Source organism: Microcebus murinus, chromosome 4 (assembly GCF_040939455.1).
Source record: "Microcebus murinus isolate Inina chromosome 4, M.murinus_Inina_mat1.0, whole genome shotgun sequence".
NCBI lineage: Eukaryota > Metazoa > Chordata > Mammalia > Primates > Cheirogaleidae > Microcebus > Microcebus murinus.
In genome coordinates, this window is record NC_134107.1 from 101907482 (window position 1) to 101934598 (window position 27117).

Sequence of the window (27117 nt, forward strand, 5' to 3'; positions counted from 1 at the left end):
GTCATTTGATGTGTCTGTTATTTCAGATGTTTTGTGTTTACAAAAACATAAATGAAAGGCTTTAACTTCAAACTTGTCATGAAAGGAATTCATTGAAAAAAACAAAATTTCCTTACACATAGTTGGTACTTATTGCTTTTATGTGGCTGCATTTGATTATCAATTCCTTAGCAGTATGAGGTCAGTGTGGTAGTAGCTTGTTCTGGCTTTTGGTTCTAGTGTAGTGGACTGATGAACTTGGTTCCCCAATTGGTGCTCGCAGGGTCCTTCGAATCTGCTAAAGGGCTTGCTTGCCTTGCTCTTTCCGCAGCAAGGTCTTTGTCCTACTGGCATGCGACCCTTTTCTCCCAGGTATCTTCGTGGCTCATACACTCACCTCCTTCAAATCTTTATTCAAAGATCACCTTCTCAGGGAAGACTTTCTTAACCACCTTGTTTAAAATAGAAACTCATCCTCCAGAATCCCTATTCCCCTTCCCTACTTTATTTTTCTCCATCACTTTTGTCACCTGCTAGCTTTTCATAAAACTCCTCTCTATATTTTACTTAGTGTATGTCTCCCCTGTATTTTAAAGTCACTGAGGGCAGGGATTTTGTCTGTTCTGCTCATTGGATGTAGTAGGCCCTCAAATAATTTTTGGTAAATAGACAAATGAATGATTTTCCTTGACCTGTGTACTTTAATGCATTATATTACTCAATGATGAACTTGACTGTTTTGCTCTACTCTGATCACATTATTAAAGCTTTGCTTTTCTTTGGTCATTTTCTACCTAAGGTCAGGTGACAACCTTCTGGGTCTTCTTGAGATTCACTTTGGGCTATCTATCAAAAAGCACTGGGACAACTTGCACCTTGTCATCACCTGACATGGATCCACTTCTGGATGTATCCATTCCTGTTTACCGATTAGGAATACAAACATCTGTCAACAACTATCCTTCTACTAATGCCATTACCTTTGGCCTTTTAGGGGAACCCATCTCATTGATCATTCCCTGCTCTCCTGTAGCCTCAGCCTATCCTCACTACTATGCTCCTCCAACTAATATTTTAAAAAAGCAACCACATCTCCTATTAGAAAATAACTTTAACTTTCACACATGTTTTCTTCATATAGGTTGAGTGTCCCCCATCCAAAATGTTTGGGACCAGATGCGCTTTGGATTTTGGAATATCTGCATTATACTTACTGCTTGAGCATCCTCAATCTAAAAATCCAAGATCAGAAATGATCCAGTGGTGCTATCTCAGGTTTCTGGCATACCAACATACCTCCCCATTCATGCAGAACAAATGCACTGATGATAAGAAATGTGTGATGTACTGTACACTCATGTTAAGTTTTCCTTAGTTTTGAAGACATGATTCTGTTCATTGTCTCTTTCAACACTTCCTTTACCTTCTCATTCCTCAAGCTGTAGATAAAAGGGTTTAAAAGAGGGGTCACCACTGTGATGAGAACAGCAGCTACCTTGTCAAAATCCAGTGAATAGTTCTGAACAGGTCTCACATACACAAAGATGTTGCTCCCGTAAGCAATGGAGACAACGGTGATGTGAGAAGCGCAGGTAGAAAAAGCTTTTTGACGGCCCTGGGCTGAGGGGATGCGCAGGATGGTAGAAATGATGTAGGTGTAGGACCCAGCAGTGAATGCCAGGGAGCTCAGGATGATAAGAGCAGAGAGGAGAAAGTTTATTTTCTCAATGAGGCGAGTATCTATACAGGCCACTTGTAGAAGAGGGGCAATGTCACAGAAAAAATGGTTAATTTCTTTCTTGCAGTAAGGTATCCTTGTCACTACGATGGTTGGAACCAACACGGACAGGAGGGCTCCCACCCAGCAGCCCAGAACCAGCAGGAGGCAGGCCCTGCTGCTCATGATGATGGTGTAGCGCAGGGGGTTACAGATGGCCACGTAGCGGTCAAAGGACATCACTGCCAAAAGGATAAACTCCACTGTCCCCAGAAAGAAGTAGAAATATGTTTGAGTGATGCAGCCAGCAAAGGATATGGTCTTTTTCTCTCCTAGGAGGCAGGCTAGCAATTTTGGTGTAACCACAGTGGTGTATAAAATATCCAGAAAGGACAAATTACTGAGGAAAAAGTACATTGGGGTTTGCAGTCGACGATCAGTCCATATTAGGGAGACGATGATAATGTTTCCTGTTGCTGTTAATGTGTAAGTCAACAAGAGAACCACAAAGAGGCATATTCGAATCTCCAAGAGAGCTGGGAAGGCAAGTAGGTTGAATTCAGTCACGGTGCTCCAATTTCCCATGACTACTACTATGTGGTAGGCAGGGTTTCCCTGAAGAAACAAGAAAAAGAAAATTAGCTTAGGTAATTGTATAAATATCTGTTGAAAATGTACTGGGGAGAGTGCCTTATATAGATGAATCATGGCATATGGTCCTCTACCTGAAAAATATTTCAGGTAGAAATATTTCACCCTAGGAAAGTCGAAACATTATTTAGACTCACGTTTTCTGTAAAATGATGGGATTAGACTGGATAAAAATCCCAAGGTTCCTTCTAGTTATAAAATTCTATTCCTTTTCATTAAATAAAATGTCTATTCTTTTCTACTCTTCTGGTTTCAATTTCCCAGCTAAAAACGTGCTAATGTACTGACTCATACTTTAACTAGAACTCCCTTCTCTTATTTTGAAGTTTACAACCACTGTGTGGGAAATCCGTTTAAATACTTTCTAGCTTTTTCTAGAACAAATTTTCTTCACTTTCTTGGTTATCATGAGTAAGAGATAAAGGTTGATTTTGTTTTTTCTGTATTTGGAGATCTCCAGAATCTCCCGGTTTTTAAAGTCTTTCCCTAGCATATAGAGATCTGTGGAAATAGTCCAGAGATATTTAAAAGGAGCAATGGCTCATGGTTCTTATAAATCACTTTAGATGGTACTTAAAAAGAAAGAAAGGATATTGTGTTTTTAGATTATGCCCTGTGTCTAAAACCTACTTCCTGCAAGTTCTATGAAGTATATAATATGTACACCATACATTTGGCTGATCATTTGACAGGTCAGTATGTAGTGTGAGGTATAAATTATACAAAGGAAGGTAAAGCAGAAGTAATTCAGCTTACTTAATTTACTTGATCACCTGAAATCATGAAACCGTACTTCAAGATCATCCAGTTCAGTCTTTATCTCAGTATCTGAGAAATGATCCTTTTGCATAGATTAGCTCATTTTATTTTTTTGTTTTCTTTTCATATTTTTTTTATTTTAGCGTATTATGGGGGTACAAGTGTTAAGGTTACATATATTGCCCATGCTTCCCTCCCCCCTCGAGTAAGAGCTTCAAGCGTGTCCATCCCCCAGACGTTGCACATTCATGGGGGTATAAGAACAATTTTGCTATATTGATATATTGCATTATGGTGAAGTAAGTGCATACATATATCACTGAAGCAACACACATTGTACCCACCAAAAAACCTCTCATCATCCACCCCTCCACCCTCCCCAGGTCTCCACTGTCTATGGTTCCACAAACTGCTTCCATGTCTATGGTTCCACACACTGCTTCCGTATGTACTCATTATTTTGCTCCCACTGAGTGAGAACATGTAGTATTTGTCTTTCTGTGTCTGAGTTTTTCACTTACGATAATGGCCTCAAGTTCTATACATGTTGCTGCAAAAATATGATTTCATTCTGTTTTAGGGCTTAATAATATTCCATTGTGTGAATATACCACATTTTCTTTATCTATTTGTCCGTTGATAGACATTTAGGTTGATTCCATATCCTCACTATTGTGAACAGTGCTGCAATAAACATATGAGTGCAAGTATCTTTTTTATATGTTGATTTCTTTTCCCTTGGGTAGTACCCAGTAGTGGGATTGCTGGATTGTATAGTAGTTCTATTTTTAGTTCTTTGAGAAATCTCCATACTGTTTTCCATAGAGGTTGCACTAATTTACATTTTCAGCAATAGTTCCCTTTTTTCCACATCCTTTCCAACATCTGCTATTTATTTATTTTGTTTTTTTTAGTAAAAGCCATTCTGATCGCTGTAAAATGGTATCTCATTGTCATTTTAATTTGTATTTCTCTGATGATTCGTGATGTCAAACATTTTCCCATATGCTTGTTGGCCATTTGTATGTCTTGTTTTGAAAAATATCTATATATGTCCTTAACTCACTTTTTAATGGAGTTATTTGGTTGTTGAATTGTTTTGAGTTCCTTGTAAATTCTGGATGATAGTCCCCTGTTGGATGTATAGTTTCAAAATATCCTATCCCATTCTGTAGGCTGTTCACTCTGTTGATTATTTCTTTTGTTATGCAGAACCTTTGTGGTTTAATTAAATCCGATTTGTCTATTTTTGTTTTTGTTGCCTGTGCTTTTGAGGTCTTAGTCATGAAATTTTTGCCTAGACCAGTGTCTAGAAGAGTTTTCCCTAGGTTTCTTCTAGGATCTTTATAGTTTCATGTCTTACGTTCAAGTCTTCTATTCATCTTGAGTTGATTTTTGTATATGATGAAAGATAGAGGTATGCATATGGCAATCCAGTTTTCACAGCACCATTTATTGAAAAGGGTGTCCTTTCCCAGTGTATGTTCTTTTTACTTTGTCAAAGATAAGTTGGCTGTAAGTATGTGGCTTTATTTCTGGGTTCTCTATTCTGTTCCATTGGTCTATATGTCTATTTTTATACCAGTAGCATGCTGTTTTGCTTACCATATCCTTGTAGTATATATAATTTGAAGTAAGACAATGTGATGCCTCCCGCAATTTCTTTTTAAAACTACCCATGCTTTAACTCTGACTTCCCTGCTAACTTTGCCTAGATTTCACTTAGCACCTTCTTAATAAATAGGTTAGCAGCTGCCGCTCTCTTGGCTACTGATTGTGGCCACCTCGCTTTCCTTTTCCTATTTCCTTTCCTACCCTTCCAACAAGATAAAAAACTTTGGCCTCCTGTTTTATTTTTTATTTGAAGCTTTTCCTTTACAAGAAAGACATTTTCAGTGCAAAGAATTTTAAAATGCAAATGCAAAAAAGAAAATTATACTCTGTAATCAAACCTCTTAGAAATACAGAGAGATTTTGGTGTATATATTAAATAGTTCTAGGCTGTTTTGAAATTAAAATGACATGCAAAGGTATCTAAAATAAATCATACTAGCAGACTATTTTGTAAACAGCTTTTTTCCTTTCTATTTTTTTTTTCTTTCATGGTACATCATCTTTCCATGTCAATTATTAGAAATCTACACAATCATTTTTTAGGGCCATATAGTGTTTGATTCTATGAATGGGACTGTGATGTATTTAGCTAGTTGCTTAGTGTTGGAAATATAGATGGTTTACATTTCTTGCCTGACTAAATAACGATCAAATAAATATTCTTCCATATAAATCTTTGTGCCGTTATCTTATTAATTCCTGAGAATCTTCTTTTGGAATACAATGTTTGCTTTCACTATTTCTATCTTAATATATAACAACCCAAGAAAGCCTTGGTCTTATAATATTAGATTTTACATTACTAGAGCAGTTGATAATGTAAAATCACATATAGATCTCCCTCATGGATTCTTAGTTTAAGGTAAGTATCACAGTTGGGCCTGGGTAGCTGATACCTCAATAGGACTGAAATGCTATGCTCTCTCTCTCTCTCCCTTTTAAAAAATCTCTTTTTATGTTTTGGACTTTAATTTTCTCATCTGTAAAATTAGAATGTTGAAATACCTATTTATAAGGTTCATTCCAGTCTTAGAGTCTTGCTATTAGTTACTTTTCAATTTCCTAATCCACTCAAAGATTCTAACTTCCTTTATTCTTCAGTAAACAAACTCCCAAACAATTTTCTAAATTATTGCACAGAAGGAGCTATTTATGGATATATATAGCAATAGAATAGCATGTGAAATCACCTGTCAGCATTCTGTTATTGGTTTTTTGTGTATCTTGTTATTATTTCCATGAGGTTGTTCAATAGAAAAATAACATTTCAGATTTTAATTCAAGTATTAATTAGATTAATGTGAGATGGTTTAAAGAACTGGGTTCCAATCCCAGTTTTTTTACCATGTCTAGCTTTGTTATATTGAATTAAATTCTTCACCTGAGTCATTCCTTCTTCATCTGAGAAATACAGATAATTATAACATGCAAAATGAGCTGCCATGAGATTAAAATGAAATCATATGTGTGACAATACCTCACAGATTCTTGCTGAAAAACTTGATTCTATTGAGAAAGGATTGAGATGGACTTAAAGAAGATGAACAATTAAAGCTAATTGTTTCTTATCTGAATAAAAAACACTTGTGAAAAATTTAATTTGTAACTGTGGAATATCTTTGATGGATACTTAACCCCTCCCTCCAGATTGACATCTGACCGCATTAAGAATATTGATAGATCAGAGAGACTGTACACAGAGAAGTAAATTTAACAAAAGTGATAAAACATATGTGAAAAAGTATACTTACATTGTACCAACTGTATAAGATAATGTAAAATTCTCTCCACGTTTTATATGTGCAGACATAGTAAGAGGTTCAAACTTTAATTACTATATGTGCATGAATTAATTCTAAGCATTATACTTTGAATTTATTATTTATTGCTAATTCTATTTCTATTTCTAACTCATAGAAATATCTCTCAAAGAGGAAATAAACCTTATTAGGTCATGGAAGCATCTAACTTCAGTATGAATCCTTCTGATTAGCATTTTCACCACATACTCATCCAGCCATTGCTTGGAAGACTTCAGTGATTAGTAAATCACTACCTTGCTTTAGTACCGCCTGAATGAAAATTCATATCTGGAACAGAAAACTCTGTCTTCCCAAATTCCAAATACACATTCGTGTGCTGATCTTACAGACCAAATACTAACTTTTCTCACCACGACAGCTCTTCAGACCTTTGCGATCTACATATCCTGCTTGCTCTACAATATCTCAGTAGATTCAGCACAACACAAATTTATAGTCTGTTTTTTTCAGATAGAGAACATGACAGTTGTGGTAAGTGGCCTTAAAAAGTTATAGGAATTAATCAGTTATAGCTGGCTTAGAGTAGATCTTCCCTGACTTCCATTTAAGAAATCTAGAAAATTATTGATTGTCAATTCTCAGATATTTTTCCCCACGTAGGAAGGCTATATTTTGTCTCTTTGGTTAATTCTGAGTTATTTTAATTATTTAGCTATTGGGTTTTTAGGATACAGAATTTCATAGAACTAACTCATCCAGACATGGCAAATGTAGAGTCCTTCTTAGGTTATACTCACCAAGTGATGCCTCAGTGAAGGGAACTCAGTAAAGTTTCTAGTATTTCATTCCACCTTCATGATTTTTAGAATATTCTTCCATTGAAGCTTTTACTAAATGGTCTTGAATACTATAAACACTTCACCAGATTAAAAGTGACTTGAATTTTTTTTTTAAGTTTACTGTTTTCATTTTCTCTACACAGTAAAGCTTTCTTTTTTGTATCATTCTTTTTCTCTAAGTGGATGAACTATGTTTTTTTCGTGGGCTTATTTTCCTTAGAGATTTAAATAAAAATAGCTCTTGGGGATATAAGTCAAACATTTTTAATTAATCATATTGTTACAAAAGAATGTTGGTTCTGAACTTCCTAATCACAATTACAAAGTTTTAGAAGCTGCCAGAGACCTGTTAGGGGCTGTTTGAGGATTTTCCCTGATATCTTGGTATCCATTTAAAGGAAAAGAAAGAATACTTAAAAAAAAAATCTGCAGGGAAGCTAAAAACATAGAACACTTTTCATCCTGTCATAGAGAATATTCTCCAACAATGGTCTGGGCATGGCTGCTTATGCCTGTAATCCCAGTGCTTTGGGAGGCTGAGGCAGGGGAGGATTGCATGAGGCCAGGAGTTTGAGACCAGCCTGTGCAACAAAATGAGACCCTGTCTCTACAAAAGGGAAGAAAAATTCTGCAACAGTGAATATTCTAGAGTTTCGGATACCATGTAGTAACTCTATCTATATAGCATGCTTTTTAAAAAGTTTCAGATGAAAATAAGGCCACAGTAAAATTCCATTATGTTTTCCTGCCTCTGTTCAAAAAGATGAACCCTGACACAGAATTCAGCCTAGTATAACTTTGCTCTTCCATACTCTTGACTTACCTCTCAGAGTTGCAAGCTTGCCATAAACTCCCATTGTATTCTCTGATATATATTTTTTCAATAAAAATTCCTTCAAATATTTTTCTCTTAACTAAAAAACTCTCTATTTTTTTTTTTAACAATGCTATGACTGTGCTAACTATTTTTTTTTTACCTTAACAGAAATCTGACCTTTACAGGAGAACACTGGTTCCACTGAGGCTTTTTGGATGAGAATGTACATCCTCTTTTTATGTACCAGAGAGAGAGGAGTATATAACAATAATATATTGTTTTATATTTATATTCTATTATATTAATTATATCATGGAATATACTACATAATATACTATGATATATGTGTATATATAATTATATATATATAATTATATATCATATAATATATAATATAATATTATATATATATTATATATTATTATATATAATTATATATATATAATTATATATATAATATAATTATATATATAATTATATATCATATAATATATAATATAATATGCTACATTATGTAATATATATTTATATTGTAAATTTTATGATAATATAATTGCCATTTTGTTGTTTTTGTTATTTTGCCCCCAATTTCTACTTTCAATCAGAAATTATTTCTCTGATTTCTGATAAAAATACCCTGAGACTCATAGCATACAATCTTTTTTAAAAATAGGATACAGGCTGGGTGTGGTGGCTCATGCCTATAATACTAGCACTCTGGGAGGCCAAGGCGGGTAGATTGCTCAAGGTCAGGAGTTCGAGACCAGCCTGAGCAAGAGCGAGGCCCCATCTCTACTATAAATAGAAATTAATTGGCTAACTATATATATATATATATATATATATGTATATATATATATATATATATATAAAATTAGCTGGGCATGGTGGGGCATGTCTGTAGTCCAGCTATTCGGGTGGCGGAGGCAGGAAGATCACTTGAGCCTAGGAGTTTGAGGTTGCTGTAAGCTAAGCTGACGCCATGACACTCTAGCCCAGGCAACAGAAGTGAGACTCTGTCTCAAAAAAAAGACAAATAGGATACAGAAGTTTTCTTTGGTTCTGCCATTATTGCCTAATTGAGTTTCAAGGAAGAAGTAGATGACTGCTGTAGAGTGTTCAAGTAAGACAAGTTTTCTTTTTATTAAATTTGAAAGTCGTTGGTTATATCCTTCGTAAAGACTCTTTCAGTGGTTCATGTGAATAGCTCAGAAAAGACCCTAAAATTTGAATATCTTGCTTCCAATGATTATCACTTGCATTTCTCTTAAGTTACCAAATCCATTGTTAGAAATTAGACCTTTACATTACATAGAATTACTCAATCTCTGAAATCCCAAACTCAAGGACATCAACCTTGGATTGTATTCCTCTAATTCAACAGCTCCTTGTTTCTATACACTTACTCCATGGTTTCATCCAGGGTATCCAGCTATGGATGGCCCCATTTTCTATCAGCCTTTCTGCCTTTACATAGCTGTAGATCAAGATTGTAGAAAATTTATGTATTGTGGAGGATAAAGCAACTATAGTGAATGCTGATCTGCCATGTTGACTTCTGATTAAACCCATGGATGGAATGCTTCTAAGAGTTCTTATTTCCTTTATGTATCATAAATCCTGCCCTTAGGTAAATTCTTGATTTTCCCTGAGGGGTCAGGTTCAACTGTCCTGCACATTCCTTCCTTATGGAGTTGTAATAGGTCTTCATATATAGATTTCTGGAGAAAAACATTTCTATCTAGGATTAAAGTTCTTAATTCATCTTTATAGACCTCTCATATGTACATATTAAAGGAGTCTGTGAACTTGTACTTTCATGAAAAATTAAATTTATGAGCATTTATGTTTTTTTTCCAGAGTATAAGTTCCCCCAGTAAGACTTATTTGAACTTATTTCTGATGTTACTATTGTTTTAATTATCTTGCTCATATCTTACGTTCTAACTCTGAAATTTAGAAACCCAAATGGTACATTTTGAATGTTTGAACTCCCTCCCTAGCCTCATTTTATTACATTGTCACTTATAGATTGTTCCTTGTAGTCTCAGGCAAACAGAGAAAGATGAATATAGGAATAGGTATCTTGGGAAGAAGATAAAAAGAACAAAAAATAAAATCGAATCCAGAAGATTAGAGTCTAAAGAGATAATTGTATATAGTTTTGTTATAAAAATTTAAGAGTGGTCAGAAAATATGACTTGTGAGGATCTTTACAAGCTATGTCATGCTATTTTATTTTTGCATGTGCTGCCACCCTTAAATATTTTTAGTTACATTAAGAATTCCAGGGAATTCTGAAACTTTATGTGCTGCCTTAACATAGCTCATTTTATTTATTTATCCATTAATTTATCATTTGCTTATTCATTCATTCAGTATTAGATTTCTCTTTTGTACCAGACTATTTAGGGAGTATTTATATAGTATCTTCTTGCTATTGACATTTGACTTCATTGACTCTTTATTTTAAATATACCACTATCCTGAGTAGAATTTTCCTTCTGGCTTTGTGGGATAGACTACTTAGATAGATAGATGGATTGATAGACAGACAGACAGATAGATGAACTTCTTTTTAGAAGGCTAATTGACCTACTAATTAAACAATGTTTTGATAAAGTATACCATTTTAGGAATAGTTTCATATATCTTTCTTGAGTTATAGGCAAGAACTAAGTCTGACTTAGGATGTGTCTTGCCTTAGGCCAGATAGGCAATTATTTATTTGAAACATTAATAACAGTGACACTTTTGAAAAATTTAAACATTTTATAACACATGCTCATAAATACATGAAGATAAATCTGAAAAAATGGATGAAATAATACAATCAATCTTAATCTCCTTATGAAGTTATCAATGTTAACATACTGATTAAAGTCTTTTTCTTTCTATTCTGTGTATACTACCCTTTGGGAGAATTGACACTCAACTTTAAATTTCTTGAAGTGGGTCACTGTCTGCTCCTCTTGCCTACTTGTGCACAATATGGGTTTTGCTGCATAAGTCAGTCCCCACAATGGAGGAATATACAGGGTGAATACATAGCTTGTGTTTTGTTGGTGGGGATTTTTGTTCTTCCTAGGGATCACTAGGTGTTTGAAAGGTATTGCCTTGACTCTTCAACAACAGCTTTCACACTCACTGTTTAAGCCAAAAGCCAAATGTCCCTGCTGCTTATCTCAAAGGTTAAGTGTCAGCTACTGTCTTAGTCTGTTTTCTGTTGCTATAACAGAATACTACACTTGAAGCTCTTACTCGAGGGGGAAAGGGGAGCATGGGTAATATATGTAACCTTAACACTTGTACCACCATAATACGCTAAAAGAAAAGAAAGGAAAAAAAGAATAGAGGTTTATTTAGCTTATGGTACTGAAGGCTGGGAAGTCCAAGAGCATGGCACTAGCATCTGGTGAGGGCCCTCCTGCTGCAATGACATGGAGGGAGGCATCATGTGGTAAGAGAACAAGAGTATGTCAGCTCAGGTCTTTTTTCCTTTTCTTATAAAGCCCCTAGTCCCATCAAGGGACCATCCCCAACCCCCATGACTTTAGCTAATCCTAATAACCTTCCCAAAGTCCTCTCTGCAAATACTGTCAACATATGAATTTGGAAGTTAAGTTTCTAACACATGAAATTTGGGGGACACATTTAAACCATAGCAGTCACCCAGATGCCTAAATTGCTCTTCCCAGTTTCTACCTGAAAAATGAATTCTTGGCCCTCTCTCATATACCTTACACTTTTTAAATATGTACTAAGAATTTCTGAAAGAGCTTGCATCTTTACTTCAGTTTTCTCCTGTTTTAAGTTAAGCTAGTCTTTTGGTATAATTTCTCTCTCACTCTAAACCTATATGTGTTCTTTGTTTGTAATTTGATTTTCATTTTTTAAACTAATGCAGATACATAGTTAAAAGTGCATGACTGTTAAAATTTTTAAGTAGAAAAAGGGAGGTCTCCTTCCTCTCTCTACTTCTTAGTTCTTTTAATAGGAAATTATTTCAAACATGTTGGTTGTTTCTTCTATAAGTACTTTCGTATTTATAAATAAATTCTTATACTGTTTTCTTAATTTATTGAATTTATACATCATTTATTAAATTACTGTTGTGAAAGATGAGTTTTAAATTACTTGTTCTCTTTCTTTCTCCCATATTTGCTGTATAGAGGTATAATTTTTGATTGAATGTGAGTTTTTATAATATTATGGTTTGTTAATATTATTCAATGTTCATTCAGGAAAGGTATTATAATTGTTTCTTTTTTTGAAAAATACTTTTTACTAATCTCATAATTTTTTACATTCTCATAGTTTTCATGTTCTATTTGCTTATTTAGCTCCCCAATTCTACAGAAATATTTGTCAAATAATCTATTGGTTCTATTTCCCTCCTCCCTTCACCAGACTATCTTCCTGCTATATTCTGGACTGGTAGATCTCATTGAGAACTGGTATGAACTCATTGAGCTGTAGGTCATTTCACATTTCACAGTTTCTAGATTTCTGAAAATATTCTTATTGAATCTTTAAATAATTTGGCTGGGCATAGAATTCTAAATTAAAATAACTTTCCTGCAGGATTTTGAAGCAATATTTTCACTGTATTTAGCATGAAATGTTGCTGTTATTATAATACCATATTAATTCCCAATTCTTTATAGATGATTTTTATCTTTAGACCCATTATCATCTTTTTGCCTGGTGTTTTGAAATTTCAAGATGCTATGCTTTTGTGGAGTCTTTTCATTCACAGTGCTGAATATTCAGTGGATCCTTTAACTCATATTTTTAGTCAGGTTATGTTTTATTAATTCTTTAATTTTCTCCACTCTATTTTCTTTTTCTGGAAATTATATTATTTAGATGTCTCTCTTGTATTAAGCTTAATGTTTTTGCATCTCTCTCACTTATTTTCCTCTCTTTCTGTCTCTGTTTTTCTCTCCCTTTCTCTTCTTTTCTTTCTCTCTTATTTACTAGGAAATTTCTATAAGTTTTTAACACATTCTCTCATTTCATTTATAATTTTTGATTGTTATATTTTCAATTTCAAAGAGTATTTTCTATTTTAGCCTATTCTTGTTTTTGTCTCTTTGGATAAAATATTTTGTCTCTCTAGGGAGGGAGAGGAATATTAATTATGCATTATTTTGAAATTTCCTTTTTCTACATTATTTTCTTCCAGATGAATCATTTTTTTCTGCATATTTGTTTTGGATTTGAATTTTCCAAATGTCAGCTTATCACAGATATCTTGGTAATTGTCATTTGCTGTTTGTATTAAGGTGAGATGCTAAAATGCTGTCTGGAAATGGAGTGAGTAGACGAGATTTACTGATGATTGAGCTTCTATGTAGAGCAGTAAAGTGGTAAACTTGCTCTTTAAAAATAGTGTTTTTAGTTATAACCATTTTGAGGCTTTGAGTGGGGGATCTTTTAAGATCTCTCAAAAAGAATTCTCTCAAATTTTACTTGGAGAGTATATGTCTGGGTATTGGAATTCTGGAAGCAGTTTTTAAGGGATGAGTCTTAGGTCTGAATAAAATATGCAGACTTTCATTTAATCTCCTTGTTTTCAGCCCTGTCTCTCATTTGGTACCTGGTAATTTTGAGTTTTATCATTTCGCTGGTCAATATCTTCAGTCCAGTGGAGGTTGGGAATGTGGGCTGAATGAGTAGGGTAACAGAATAGATAAAAAATTTCAAATGACCCCTCCCACTCCTTTGAGCTTCACTAGTCACCATTATTCCCTACTATATGTAGTGTCCATTAGTCTGGAACTTCTCCTCTTCAAATTTTCTAGAGATTAAATTTCAAGTCTTCTGCTATAGGGGTAAGAGTCTGGGAGAAGAGGAAAAAGATAGTCCTCTAAATATGTGAATGAGATGGGGACTTGGAATGCCAATTAATCCAACAATATTTTCAACCAGTACTCCTATTTTCATTCATTCATTTTAATCCCAATTCCCTCTTCCCCAAACCATGTCAATGATGTTCGTTGTTTTTATATCCTGAGACTTTCTGAGTTCCCCAGGATAAATGGCTTGCTTCTCACAGGGATCTACCTCTGTAATTTCGAATAGCTTGTTCAGCTCTTTGCCATCAGAAAAACAGTCCTCTATCCTGTAAATATTGTTGTAATCTCTCATCACTTTATAGAAGTAATTCCATCATCTTCTGGCCTCCATTATTTCTAAGGAGAAGTCAACCATAATTTTTGTTGTTTCTCTGTCTGCTTTTAAGATGATCTCATTATCTTTGGATTTCAGCAATTTGACCATAATAAAAGAAGTTGTGATTTTTTAAACATTTATCCTAGTTGAGTTTCCTGAGATTATTAGATTTTGGGGTTGATACATGTCATTAAATTTGGAAAGTTATTGCTTATTATCTCTTCAGTAGTCCTCTGCCCTGTTCTTTCTCCATTCTCCTCTGAAACTCCAGTTTCCTGTGTATTAGAACATTTGATAGTATCTCACAGGTCTTGGATGCATTTAGAAATTCTTATTTTTCTTTGTGCATTAGTTTGAATATTTTCTACTTTCTTTTTAAGTTTATTAATTCTTTCTTCTGATAAGGCTATTGAATAGATTTTAAAAGTTTCAATACTGTGTTTGTTTTTATAGTATTCCATTAGATTTATTTTAATATTACCTATCTCTGAGGAAATTGTACATATTTTTATGAGTGTTTTTTGCCCCTTTCACTAGATTATTCAACATCACAGTTAGTTTGAAGTTCTTATCTATAATTTTCAGCATTTGTGAGTGTGCTCCTATTGATTAATTTTCTCTTGATTTGGGAAATTTAAAAAATTTGCATATCTCATACTTTTAAAGGTTACGTTTAACATTTTATGTAAAAGTAAATATTTTTCCTTTCTCTGTGAGGCCACCAGAATAGGCTTTGGATTTGTTAATGTTTTTAATGATTTTATCTACTTACTTGTATTGATTCCTCTTCTTATCTTTGCTATTTCCTTACTTTTGGATTCATTTATTCTTCTTTTCCTAAATTCTTAAGGTGCAAGTTTAGAATATGGATATGAAACTTCTTTTCTAATGTAAGCAAGATTCAATGCTACACTTTTCTGTCTGAACTTTCCCTGAGCTGTATCTAACTAATTTCATTATATTTGCTATGCTGTATTTTTATTTTCATTCAAAATATTTTATTATTTTCTGTCTGACTTCCTCTTTGGTTCCTAGATTATTTAATGAGTTTTAAAATTTTTTAAGATTTCCAAATACTTTAGGATTTCATATGTATGCTTTTTATTAATTAGTTTAATTCTGTTTTTGTCTATGAATAGACTTTGTATAATTTCAATTCTTTTAAATTTATTGAGGCTTGTTTTATAGTCCAGATTATGGTTTGTCTTGGTGAATCTTCCATGTGGCATTGAAAAGAGTGTGAATTCTGTTTTGTTGGGTAGAGTGTTCTATTAATATAAATGTCACTTAATCAGATTGGCTATGGGATTGTTCAGGTTTTCTATATCTGTACTGAATTTTTTTTGTCTCTTTGTTCTACTTGTTACTAAGAGAGGAGTGGTGAAGTTTCTAACCATAATTGTGCATTTATTCATTTCTTCTTGCTTTATTCATTTTGCTGCTGTTTTATTAGGTATATACACATTTAAGATAGTTTTATATTTTTAGTGATTTGACCCCTTTGTCATTATATAATATCTATCTTTATGTCTTATAATGTTCCCTGCTCAGAAATCTACTTTGTCTAATATTATAGTACTACTCCATCTTTCTGTTGATTAATCTTTGCATGGTATGAATATTCCGTTCTTACTGTTATTCATCATGGTAAAGTATACATAACATAAAATCTGCATTAATTTCCTAAGTTTTTATATGTAAATTGAATGTCTTATAGGCAGCATTCAGCCAGATTTGGCTTTTTAAAAGTATTTTAATACAATCTGACAATTTCTGTCTTTTAATTTTGTGTTTAGACCATTTATTTTTAATAGTAAGTATCAAGTTGGCTTTATTTAAATACACTCTCTAATTAGCTATTTTCAATTTGTTCCATCTGTTTTTTACTCCTTTTTCATATTTTCTGTCTTCGTTTGCTTGTTTCATTTTATAACCAGTTTTGTGGTAGCTCTATCTTCTTCCATGCTCTGCCACAGCTGAGATAGCCCACAGGTTCTGTCTCTCTTTGGGTGATCTTTCATTGAATTTCTAGCTATTTGATTTTCCTGGGTCATCAGGTCTTTGGTGAGTTCAAGGAAGTTGTGATTATGTAGTTTATTTAGCTTTTTTTGATTGTTATGTTGGGGACTATTATCTTTCCAGCTTTCTGCATCTTAGATCTCCCATAATATTTTTTTAAATTTTCCAAATATGCATAATAGTAGTTTCTACTACATATCAAGATTGAACATTTAGTTGAACTTCAATCTACTTTTTCAATCCTATCTCCTCTTATTTTCTTTCTGTTTTATTTTTTTATTGCTATCATTTTTTAGAGACAGGGTTTCCCTCTGTTGCTCAGGCTAGAGTGCACTGGTGTAATCATGGCTCACCGCCACCCCAAACTCCTGGGCTCAAGCAGTCATCCTGCCTCAGCCTCTCAAGTAGCTGTGACAACAGTTGCTCACCACCACACCCAGCTAATTAAAAAAAAAATATTTTTTTATAGAGACAGGGTCTCACTGTGTTGCCCAGGCTGGTCACAAACTTTTATACTCAATCAATACTCCAATCTCAGCCTCCCGAAGTGCTGGAAGGTGTGAGCCACTATGCCCACCTCTCGTTTCTTTCTTAAAAACATTTAAATATTTAAGAAATGTGAAAATGTATAAAAAATAATACAGTGAACCCCTATGACCCTTCCAAACTACAGGGCTGAGGTTGCTGAAAATCAAATGCAGAATCTTATCCTGCTACTAGCTGAATTAAAATGCAAGTTGAACTACCAGCTAAAGTGTGGGTATTGATTGGGAAAGAACAGCATTCTGTAAGTTGGGGTAAGGATGTACTGGAAGATCCTGATAAAGCTGAGGGATATTACGTTCTTAAATTCTGATGAGTTTTCTTTGCCAGTGGAAGAGCTTTCCTTACCTCTAGTAGAAGTGGTGTCTGCACGCCCCAGGCATTGGCCTTTCCACACTCATGTTTGGGTATTAATCCTGACTTTATAAGAAGTCTTGAAATTTTTAAATCACTTGTAAATATCCTCCAACATTGATTTTTCTTTTAAAGACTGTTTTGTTAATTTTAGATGTTTTGTACTTCTATCGTTTGAGATCTCTTGCATATTCTGTTTATTCAAAATATGTTAGAAGTCATCTGTACAATGTTTTACTTTTAGTTTTCTGGGAGTTTGATACACTTATTTTAATGTATTTAATGTTTATTGACCTATTCATATTTTATATTAAATTTTGTACAATTTTTGACATTTTATATTTTTTTGGAAATTCATCTCTTTCATTTCAGATCTTAATATCTTTATTTAAAATTTACTAGTATTTTTTCATTCCTTCCATCATTGTTATACAGATATCATTATAATTATTTTCTACTTTTCTACATATAATTATTTTCTACTTTTTATTCTACACATTTTTTAACCCTTTATCTCTTTTTAAAATTTTCTTTTTCAAAATGAAAAGATAGGCCATGTACTAGGAGAAATATTTTCAAAATAAATATTTGATAATGTCAGCAAGATGATAAGATAGAACTTTCCAACACTTGTGTTCTCACAGCAACATCAATTTGGATGCCTATCCATACATAAAAATACCTTTGCAAGAGCTAAGAAAATCAGGTAAGAGAGTATGGAACCTGAATGTAGCATAAAAGTAAGAAAAGATGCACTGAAGAAGATAGAAAAGACAGTTTCACATTACCCATGTCACCCTTTCCCCAGCCCTAGGCAACACAGTGTGTAGAGAGATACCCTCCTCATTGGGAACAGAGAGGGAAGTGAGCACCAGAATTTTGCACTGGACTTGCCCAAATAAAACCCACCCCCAGGTAGTCCCCCATGGCCCTAGACTCCAGTTTAGTACATACAGACAAGAGTCTCCAGGTCTGACCCACCACTAGGCCAATCCTATTGGCCTCAGGCCCTAGACTGGCCCGAGTATGGGCTGACCCCCACAAACTCAGACTCCAGGACTGCCCCTGTGTCAAGTCGACAGCCTTAGCCTCAAGCACTAGGTTAGCACCTGTACCCACAGGTTTCAGGCCTGCCCAGTGCCAGGCCAGTCTCTGTAGCTGCATCCTCTGCATTCTGTGGCTTCATGCTCTAGCAGACCCAAGTTCCAGGCCCACCCCAGGAGGGCTGGCCCACACATACTGAGGCTCTAGGATGACCCCTGTAGACCCAGGTTCCAGGCCTGACCCGACAGACTCAGTCTGCAGGCCTCCCAAATTCCCCGCCGCAGTCTTGTCTGCCTTATTCCCCACCCCACCCCCAATAGTCCACCTTGGGCCTTGTGCCACTGATCACCTGGGCTCACCTCGCTGTCCCCTGCTGCTGTCTTCGGGAGGTGGGTAGGGTGATGCAGAAAGCCCCATTTTTACCCCCTGCATACCCACACAGGATGACCCACACAGATATAGGATCTGGGAAAACCCTCACAGAACCAGGCTCCAGGCTTTTCCTAGAAGACCTAATCAACAGGTCCACCTCAGTGGATCCAGGCTCCAGCCCCAAGGTTATGGACCTAGTCACCTACTGACCCACGCTCATAGTCAGCCTTCCTAAGGACTTCAGCGGCAGGCCTACCCACAGACCGTGACAGAATGCCTACCCAGAATCTATGGATGGGCTGACTGGTGAAGGCCTTTTCCAGCTGAAACTAGTCTGCAAAGACTTGAATATACCCCTACTTCTTTATATATACAGAACCAACAAATGGCCACAAAGATCAACAATAATAAGGGAAACATGACATTGCCAAGGGAACAAAATAAAGCACCATTACCTGACCATAGAGAAAGGGAGATTTATCAACTGCCTGACAAAGAATTCAAAATAGTCACCTTTAAAAAGCTCAGTGAGCAATAAGATAATATAGATAGACAAATAAAGAGATTCAGGAGAACCATACATGAATACAATTACAAGTTTAATGAAAGGATAGAACTCATTAAAAGGAACCAAACAGAAATTCTGGAGCTAAAGAATACAATGACTGAACTGTAAATTCCATAGAGAGCTTCAACAGCAGATTGAATCAAGAAGAGGAAGGAAGTTTGAAGACAGGTCATTGAAATTATCCAATCAGAGGAACAACAACAACAACAAAAAGAATGAGAGAGAGCAAAGAAAACCTGAGGAAATTATAGGAAATTACATATATATAAAGCAAACCAATATATGCATAATGGAGGTGTCAGAGGAAGGAGAGTAAAAGAAAGGGGCAAAAGGTTTATTTAAAGAAATAATGACAGAGAGCTTTCCAAATCTTGGAAAAGGTACAAATATCCAGGCAAAGGAATCTCAAAAGTCTCCAATCAGGTTTAATCTAAGTAAAACTTCACCAAAACATAATCAAATAATCAAAAATCAACAACAAAGAGATGATTCTGAAAGTAGCCAAAGAAATGAAGCATATTACATACAAGGGAATTCCAGTGTGCTATCAGTAGATTTCTCCTACAGGCCAGGAGAAAGTGAGATGATATATTCAAAATGCTAAAAGTAAAAGACATGCTATACTTTACTTGGCAAAGCTGTTCTTCAGGAAAGAAGGATAGATAAAGATTTTTCCACAAAAACAACAGTTGAAAGAGTGTTCATTACCAACAGACTTGTCTTACCAGAAATGTTAAAGGGAGTTCCTCAGTATGAAAAAAAAGGATACTAATTAGTAACATGAAAAATATAAGGGAATTCACCAGACAAAGTAAGTACATAGGAACGTTCAGAGTAATCTAATACTGTAATGGTGGTGTGGAAATCACTTATTTCTTTAGGAGTAGGATTAAAAGACAAAGCTATTCAAAATAATCATAGCTAAAACAATTTGTTAAAGAATACACAATATAAAAAGATACAAATTATGACATTTAAATATGTAATGTGAGTGGGAGATTAAATGTATAGAATTATTATATATGATTAAAGTTAAGTTATTAGCTTGAATTAACCTGATGTAACTATGTTTTATGTAAGCCTCATGGTAACCATGAAGTAAAAACTTAAATTTGCTAAACAAAAGATAAAAAAGAAAAAAAGTCACAGTATGCAACTGTAGAAAATATCTTCTAATCGTAAAAGAAGACAGCAATAGAGGAAGAAAGGATCAAAGGATGTACAAAAGGCCAGAAAACAATTAGCAAATGGCAGTAGTAAGTTCTTACCTATCAATAATTACCTTAACTGCAAATAGATTAAATTATTCAATAAAAAGACATAGAGTGGCTGAATCAATTAAAAAAAACAAGAACCTGCCTGCAGTCCTAGCTACTTGGAGGCTGAGGCAAGAGGATCATTTCAGTCTAGGAGTCCAGACTATAATGCAATATGATTGTTCTTATGAATACCCACCACTGCACTCCAGCATGGGAAGCAGCAAGCTATTATGTCTAAAAAAAAAAAGAACCAGAACCAAGTGTATATGCTGCCTAAAAGAAATTCACTTTACTTTTAAGAATAAGAATATATATATATTGAAAACGAAGGGATAAAAAAAGATGTTCCATGCAAATAGAAATTAAAGGAGAGCAGAAATAGCTATATTTATATCAGACAAGATAGTCTTTAAGTCAAAAACTATAAAAAGAGACAAGGTCATTAAACAGTGATAAAGGGGCCAATTCATCAAGAGGATATAATAATTGTAAGTGTATATGGATCCAACATCAGAGTACATAAATATATCCAAAAATATTAATAGAGTTGAAGGAAGAGATAGATTTCAATACAATAATAGTGGGGGACTTTAATACCCCTTTTTCAGCAATGGATAGATTATCCAGACAGAAAATCAATAAGGAAACATAAGACCTGAACTAAACTTTAGACCAAATAGACTTAACAGACATATATAGAACAATATATCCAATAGCAGCAGAATATACATTATTTTTAAGCATAAACAGAGCACTCTCCAGGATAGAGCATATATTAGACTACAAAAAATGTGTTAACAAATTAAATATGATTGAAATTATAACAAGTGTTATTCCTGACTGCAGTGGTATGAAACTGGAAATCATTAGCAAGAGGAATTTGGGAAAATTCACAAATAGATGAAAATCAAAGAAAATGCTTCTAAGGAATAAATTAACAATAAAATAAAAAATATCTTGAGATAAACAAAAATGAACAAACAACATACCACAGCTGATGGGATGCAGCAAAAGCAGTTCTGAGAGTTGATAGCAATAAACACCTACATAGAAAAAGAAGAAAGGTCTCAAACAACCTAATGTTACATTGCAAGGACTAGGAAAAAAGAGCAAACTAAGTCCAAAGTTAGTAGAAGGAAAGAAATAATAAAGATCAGAGTAGAAATAAATGAACTAGAAACTAGAAAAACAATACAAAAGATCAATAAAACTAAGAGTTGGTTTTCTGAAAAGGTGAAAAAAATCAAATCTTTAGTTGGACTGTCTAACAAACAGAAAGATGACTCAAATAAAATGATAAATAAAAGGAGAGACATTACAACTGATACCACAGATATGCAGAGGATCATAGAAGACTACTTTGAATAACTGTAGACCTACAAATTGTATAACCTAGAAGAAATGGATACATTTCTAGACATACAACCTACCAAGACTTATTCATGAGAAAAGAGAAAATCTGAACTTCCCAATAGGTAGTAAAGAGATGGAATCAATAATAAAGATGTTCTGGATTTGATGGTTTCACTGCTGAAGTTTAGAAGAGGGAGCACTTCTAAACTCATTTTATGAGGCCAGCATAACCCTCATACGAAAGTCAGACAAGGATAGTACAAGAAAAGAAAATGACAGGACAATATTCCTACTGAACATAGATGCAAAATTTTCAGAGAAATACTAGCAAACTGATTCAACAGCACACCAAAAGGATCATTCACCATGATCAAGTGGGATTTATTCCTGTGAGGCAAGGATGATTCTACATATGCAAATCCATAAATGTGATACAACAAATTAAAAGAATGAAGAATGAAGGACAAAAACTATAATTATCTCAATACATGCAGAAAGATTTGTCAAAATTCAGCATCCTTTCATGATAAATATTATCAACAAATTAAGTATAGAAAAATGAACCTCAACATAATAAAGGCCATATATGACAAGTCCATGGCAAACATCATTATCAATAGTGAAAAATTGACAGCTTTTCCTCTAAGATTAAGAACAAGACAAGGATGCCCATTCTTGCCACTTCATTCAACATAGTACTGGAAGTCCTAGACATAGTAATTAGATGAGGGAAAGAAAGAAAAAGGCATCCAGATCAGAAAGGAAGAAATTGAATTTTCAATCAAGAGTCTGTGGTCTGTTTGCAGATGACATGATCTTATATATAGAAAACCTTAAAGACTCCACCAAAAAACTGTTAGAGCTAATAAAAAAATTAGTAAAGTTGCAGGATGCAAAATCAAATGTACAAAAGTTAGTAATGTGTCTATACACCAACAACACACTATTCAAAAAAAAATTAAGGAGACAATCCCTTTTACAATAGCAATGAAAAATACTTAGGAATAAATTTAACCAAAGAGGTATAAGACCTGTATGCTGAAAACTATAAAACATGGATGAAAGAAGTTGAATAAGAGAAATAAATGGAAATATATCTCATATTCATGGATTGGAAGAATAAATATTATTAAAATGCCCATACTACCCAAAGTAATCTACAGATTCGATGTTAATTCCTGCCAAAATGCCAATGACATTTTTCCATAGAAAGAGAAGAAAAGCTAAAATTTGTATGGAACCACAAAAGACTTTGAAGAGCCAAAGCAATCTTCTTGAGGAAAAAAAAAAAGCTGGAAGCATGATGATCCCTGACTTCAAAATATATTACTACTACAATCCTACTGTAATCAAAACAGCATGGTATGGACATAAAAATAGACTTAAAGACCAATGGAACAGAATAGAAGGCCTATAATTAAAACATGCATTTATGGTCAGTTGACTTTCAGCAAAGATACTAAGAACACAGAATGGGGAAATGGCAGCCTCTTTATTAAATGGTATTGGAAAAACTGGATATCCACATGCAGAAGAATTAAATCGGACCTTTATCTTACACCATATGCCAAAATCAACTCAAAATAGATTAGAGACTTAAACATAAGACCTGAAACTGTAAAACCCCTAGTAGCAAATATAGGGAAAAGCAACTTCAATTTGGTCTGAGCAATGATTTTTTAGATATGACATCAAAAGCACAAGCAACAAGAGGAAAATTAGACATGTGCAGTTTCATCAAACTAAAAAGCTTCTGCCCAACCAAGAAACAGTCAAGGGAGGGAAGAGAAAACCTATGGATTGGGTGAAAATATTTGCAAACCATACATTTGATAAGGGTTTAATATCTAAAATATGTAGGGGACTCAAACATTCAACAGTAAAAAAACAAATAACTCAATTAAAACATGGACAAAGGACCTGAATAGACATTTCTCCAAAGAAGATATACAAATCATCAACAGGTATATGAAAAGGTGCTCAACATTACTAATCATCAGAGAAGTACAAGTCAAAATCACAATAAGATCACCTTATAGCTGTTAGAATGGCTATTATCAAAAAGAAAAGAGATGGCAAGTGTTGGTGAGGATATGGAGAAAAGAGAGACCTGGTATACTGATGGTATAAATTTAAATTGGTACAACCATTATGGAAAACAGTATGGAGGTTCCTTAAAAAATTAAAAATAGAATTGCCATAGGATCCAGCAATCCCACAATAGCCAAGATATGGAAACAAACTAAGTGTGTATCAGTGAATAAATTAATAATATAATGAGGTATGTAAATACAATGTAATATTACTCAGCTTTAAAAAAGAAGGAGATCCTGCTTTTGCAACAACATGGGTGAAACTTGGGATTCTTATGCTAAGAGAAATAAGCCAGATTACAAAGACAAATACCACATGATTCTACTTATGTGGCATCTGAAAATTTTAAACTCACAAAAACACAAGAGTAGAATGGTAATTGCCAGGGCATGGGAGTTAGTTAAATGAGGAGCTCTTGGTTAAAGGGTACAAAGTTTCAGTTATCCAGAGTGAATAAGTTGTGAAGATCTAATGTACAACGTGGTGACCATAGTTAATAATACTGCATTTTGTACTTGAAATTTGCTAAGAAAGTAGATTTTAAGTATTCTCATCACACACACATAAATGACAACTATGTGAGGTGATGCATATGTTAATTAGCTTGACTGTGGCAATTGTTTCACAGTGTATTTGATATCAAAACATCACATTGTGCATCTAAACTATATACACTTTTTATTTGTCAATAATAACACAATAGAATTGGAAAAAAATAACTGGGAAAACTACAGCAAAAATTCTTACTTTATATCCTTATTTTTTTGTGTGCATTACTATGCCCCTTAAGTTACTTAATTGTCCTTTATCTTTAAATCATTACATTTGTGTATGACAGTACAGTGTGCATCACTGTCCAGCAGCCCCCAGGCCAGTTTACCTATGCCCATGCAGACTGGCTCTGTTCTCCTGCTGTATTTTGTGCCAAGAGACCATGGCCCTCTCATCATTCACATTCATAATCCTCCCCTTTACCTCACACCATTTTGATCAGCACTTTATCTGCACATACTGTAGATTTCTCTTTTTTATGTTCAGTTTTAAAAAGCATATCAAAGCTAGTATAAATTGAGCAAATCTATTATGGTCTTATTCTAGTTTGAGGAGTTGGTGGAACATTGAGACCACTTATAATGAACCATTCAGATTTTAGTAGATATTCCATCACTCCCTGCTTTTTCATGCCATTTTTAATTAACCAAGATTTAAGAGTCCTCCCCTGATGGTTGTCTAATTTCAGCCTTTTTTATGTATAGGGCTGATTTGTTCCCAAAGGTGCAATTCTTTCAGGCTGCCTATTGGAAATAAAATCCTGTATTACTTTTGGAATTTTAAAATATGTATCAACACTTTATAAGTTTGCCACATATTTTCTCCAATACAGGAGTGGGAATGTGACCTTTAAGAGAATGTTCTATTCAGTTTTTCTCTGTACACTTCTCTTAGTTTATGTTTTCAAATTCATGACTTCAAGAATGTTTGCCTTTAATTATATGTGGCTCCATTTCTTAAACTATCTTAGTTAAGCCTACAACAACAACAAAAAGTACAAAAACTTTCCCCACTTTATAAACTAAAGTTCAGATAGGCTAAGTTGCCTGCTAACACTTAGTTGCCTGACAAAAAAGTGATAAAGCCAGGCTTAAAATTCAGATTTTCTTACTTCAATTCACTATTTGTCCTTAATGATATTGTGTGTATGCACGGTGGTCTAATAATAGAGTTCAGAAACTGTTCTTTTTTTCTATGTCTGAATTATCTCCTCTGAATCTTGACTATGATTCTTTGTCTCTGAGGAGGCACCAAGCCTATTCATACGTTCCCATAGATCTTTGATTTCTTGGTCTTGTAACATGTCTTTCTCCACCATGAGTCAAAGAGTTAAAAATACCCATTCTAAGTAAACAACCTTTGTTGAAGTTTCAAGTTCTCTTGTGCAATAAGGACATAATTTTGTTGATTGCTTCTTTCAAGACTTCCTTTACCTTTTCATTTCTTAAACTGTAAATGAAGGGATTCAGAAGAGGGGTCACCATTGTGGTGAGGACAGCTGTCACCTTGTCAAAATCCAGTGAGTGACTCTGGCTGGGCCTCACATACATGAAGATGTTGCTCCCGTAGGCAATGGAAACGACAGTGATGTGAGAAGCACAGGTGGAAAAGGCCTTCTGCCGTCCTTGGGCTGAGGGGATGTGCAAGATGGTAGAAATGATGTAGGTGTAGGACACAATGGTGAGCACCAGTGAGGTCAGGAGGACGAGAGTAGATAAAAGGAAGTTTATCATCTGGATGAAATGAGTGTCTATACAGGCTGCCTGTAGCAGAGGAGCAATGTCACAGAAGAAGTGACTAATTTCCTTATAACAAAAAGGCAATCTGGACACCACAACAGTTGGGCACAACACGGACAGGAAGGCTCCCACCCAGCAGCCCAGGACCAGCAGAAGGCAAACTCTGCTGTTCATGATGATGGTGTAGCGCAGAGGGTTACAGATGGCCACATAGCGGTCAAAGGACATCACTGCCAAGAGGATAAACTCCACTGTCCCCAAGAAAAAGAAGAAATATGTTTGGGCGATGCAGCCAGCAAAGGATATGGTCTTTATCTCCTCCAGGAGACAAGCTAACAGCTTTGGAGTAACTGAAGTAGTGTATAAAATGTCCAAAAATGACAAATTACTGAGGAAAAAGTACATTGGGGATTGGAGGCGACTATCAGCCCATATTAGGGAAATGATGACAATATTTCCTGCTAGAGTCAGCATGTAAGTAAACAAGAGGACCACAAAAAGGGCAATCTGAAGCTTCCAAAGAAGGGGAAAGGCAGTCAGGGTAAATTCAGTCACCACAGTCTGATTTTGCATGTCCATTGCAGGCTATGCTTAGTGGGCAGCAAATCTCTGAAAAAATAACAAAATAGAGAGATGAAAGTCAGCCTATAGAAGTTTCCAACTCCTCATATCTGTGATAATAGTGAAGTAATAAAAGGTTTGTGTGAGGAGTCAAGGTGATTTGTTCACAATTTTCCTCTGACCCTGAAAAATTTACCTTGGGTAAATGATATTACTTCTTCCAACATCACTCTTCTCATATTTAAAGTTTTTGGTTGAATGAAATTGTCTCCATGGTCCCTCCAAGTTCTAGTCTTTATGATTTTAGTCTCTTTTATGCAATGCTCCTTCCTGTCTGTCCCTT

General features: G+C 34.6%; 2 protein-coding genes across 2 annotated transcripts; both read right to left on the reverse strand.

Annotated features, from left to right (window-relative positions):
• Nucleotides 1-1339: 1339 nt before the first annotated feature.
• On the reverse strand, nt 1340-2281 carry LOC105885158 (olfactory receptor 6M1). The gene has a single exon (XM_012789837.2). It carries the CDS (start codon nt 2279-2281, stop codon nt 1340-1342), a length of 942 nt encoding a protein of 313 aa, XP_012645291.2.
• A 23563-nt stretch (nt 2282-25844) lies between these two features.
• On the reverse strand, nt 25845-26786 carry LOC105885159 (olfactory receptor 6M1-like). Its single transcript, XM_012789838.2, has one exon. The coding sequence runs from the start codon at nt 26784-26786 to the stop codon at nt 25845-25847; it is 942 nt and encodes a 313-aa protein (XP_012645292.2).
• Between the last annotated feature and the right edge of the window lie 331 nt (nt 26787-27117).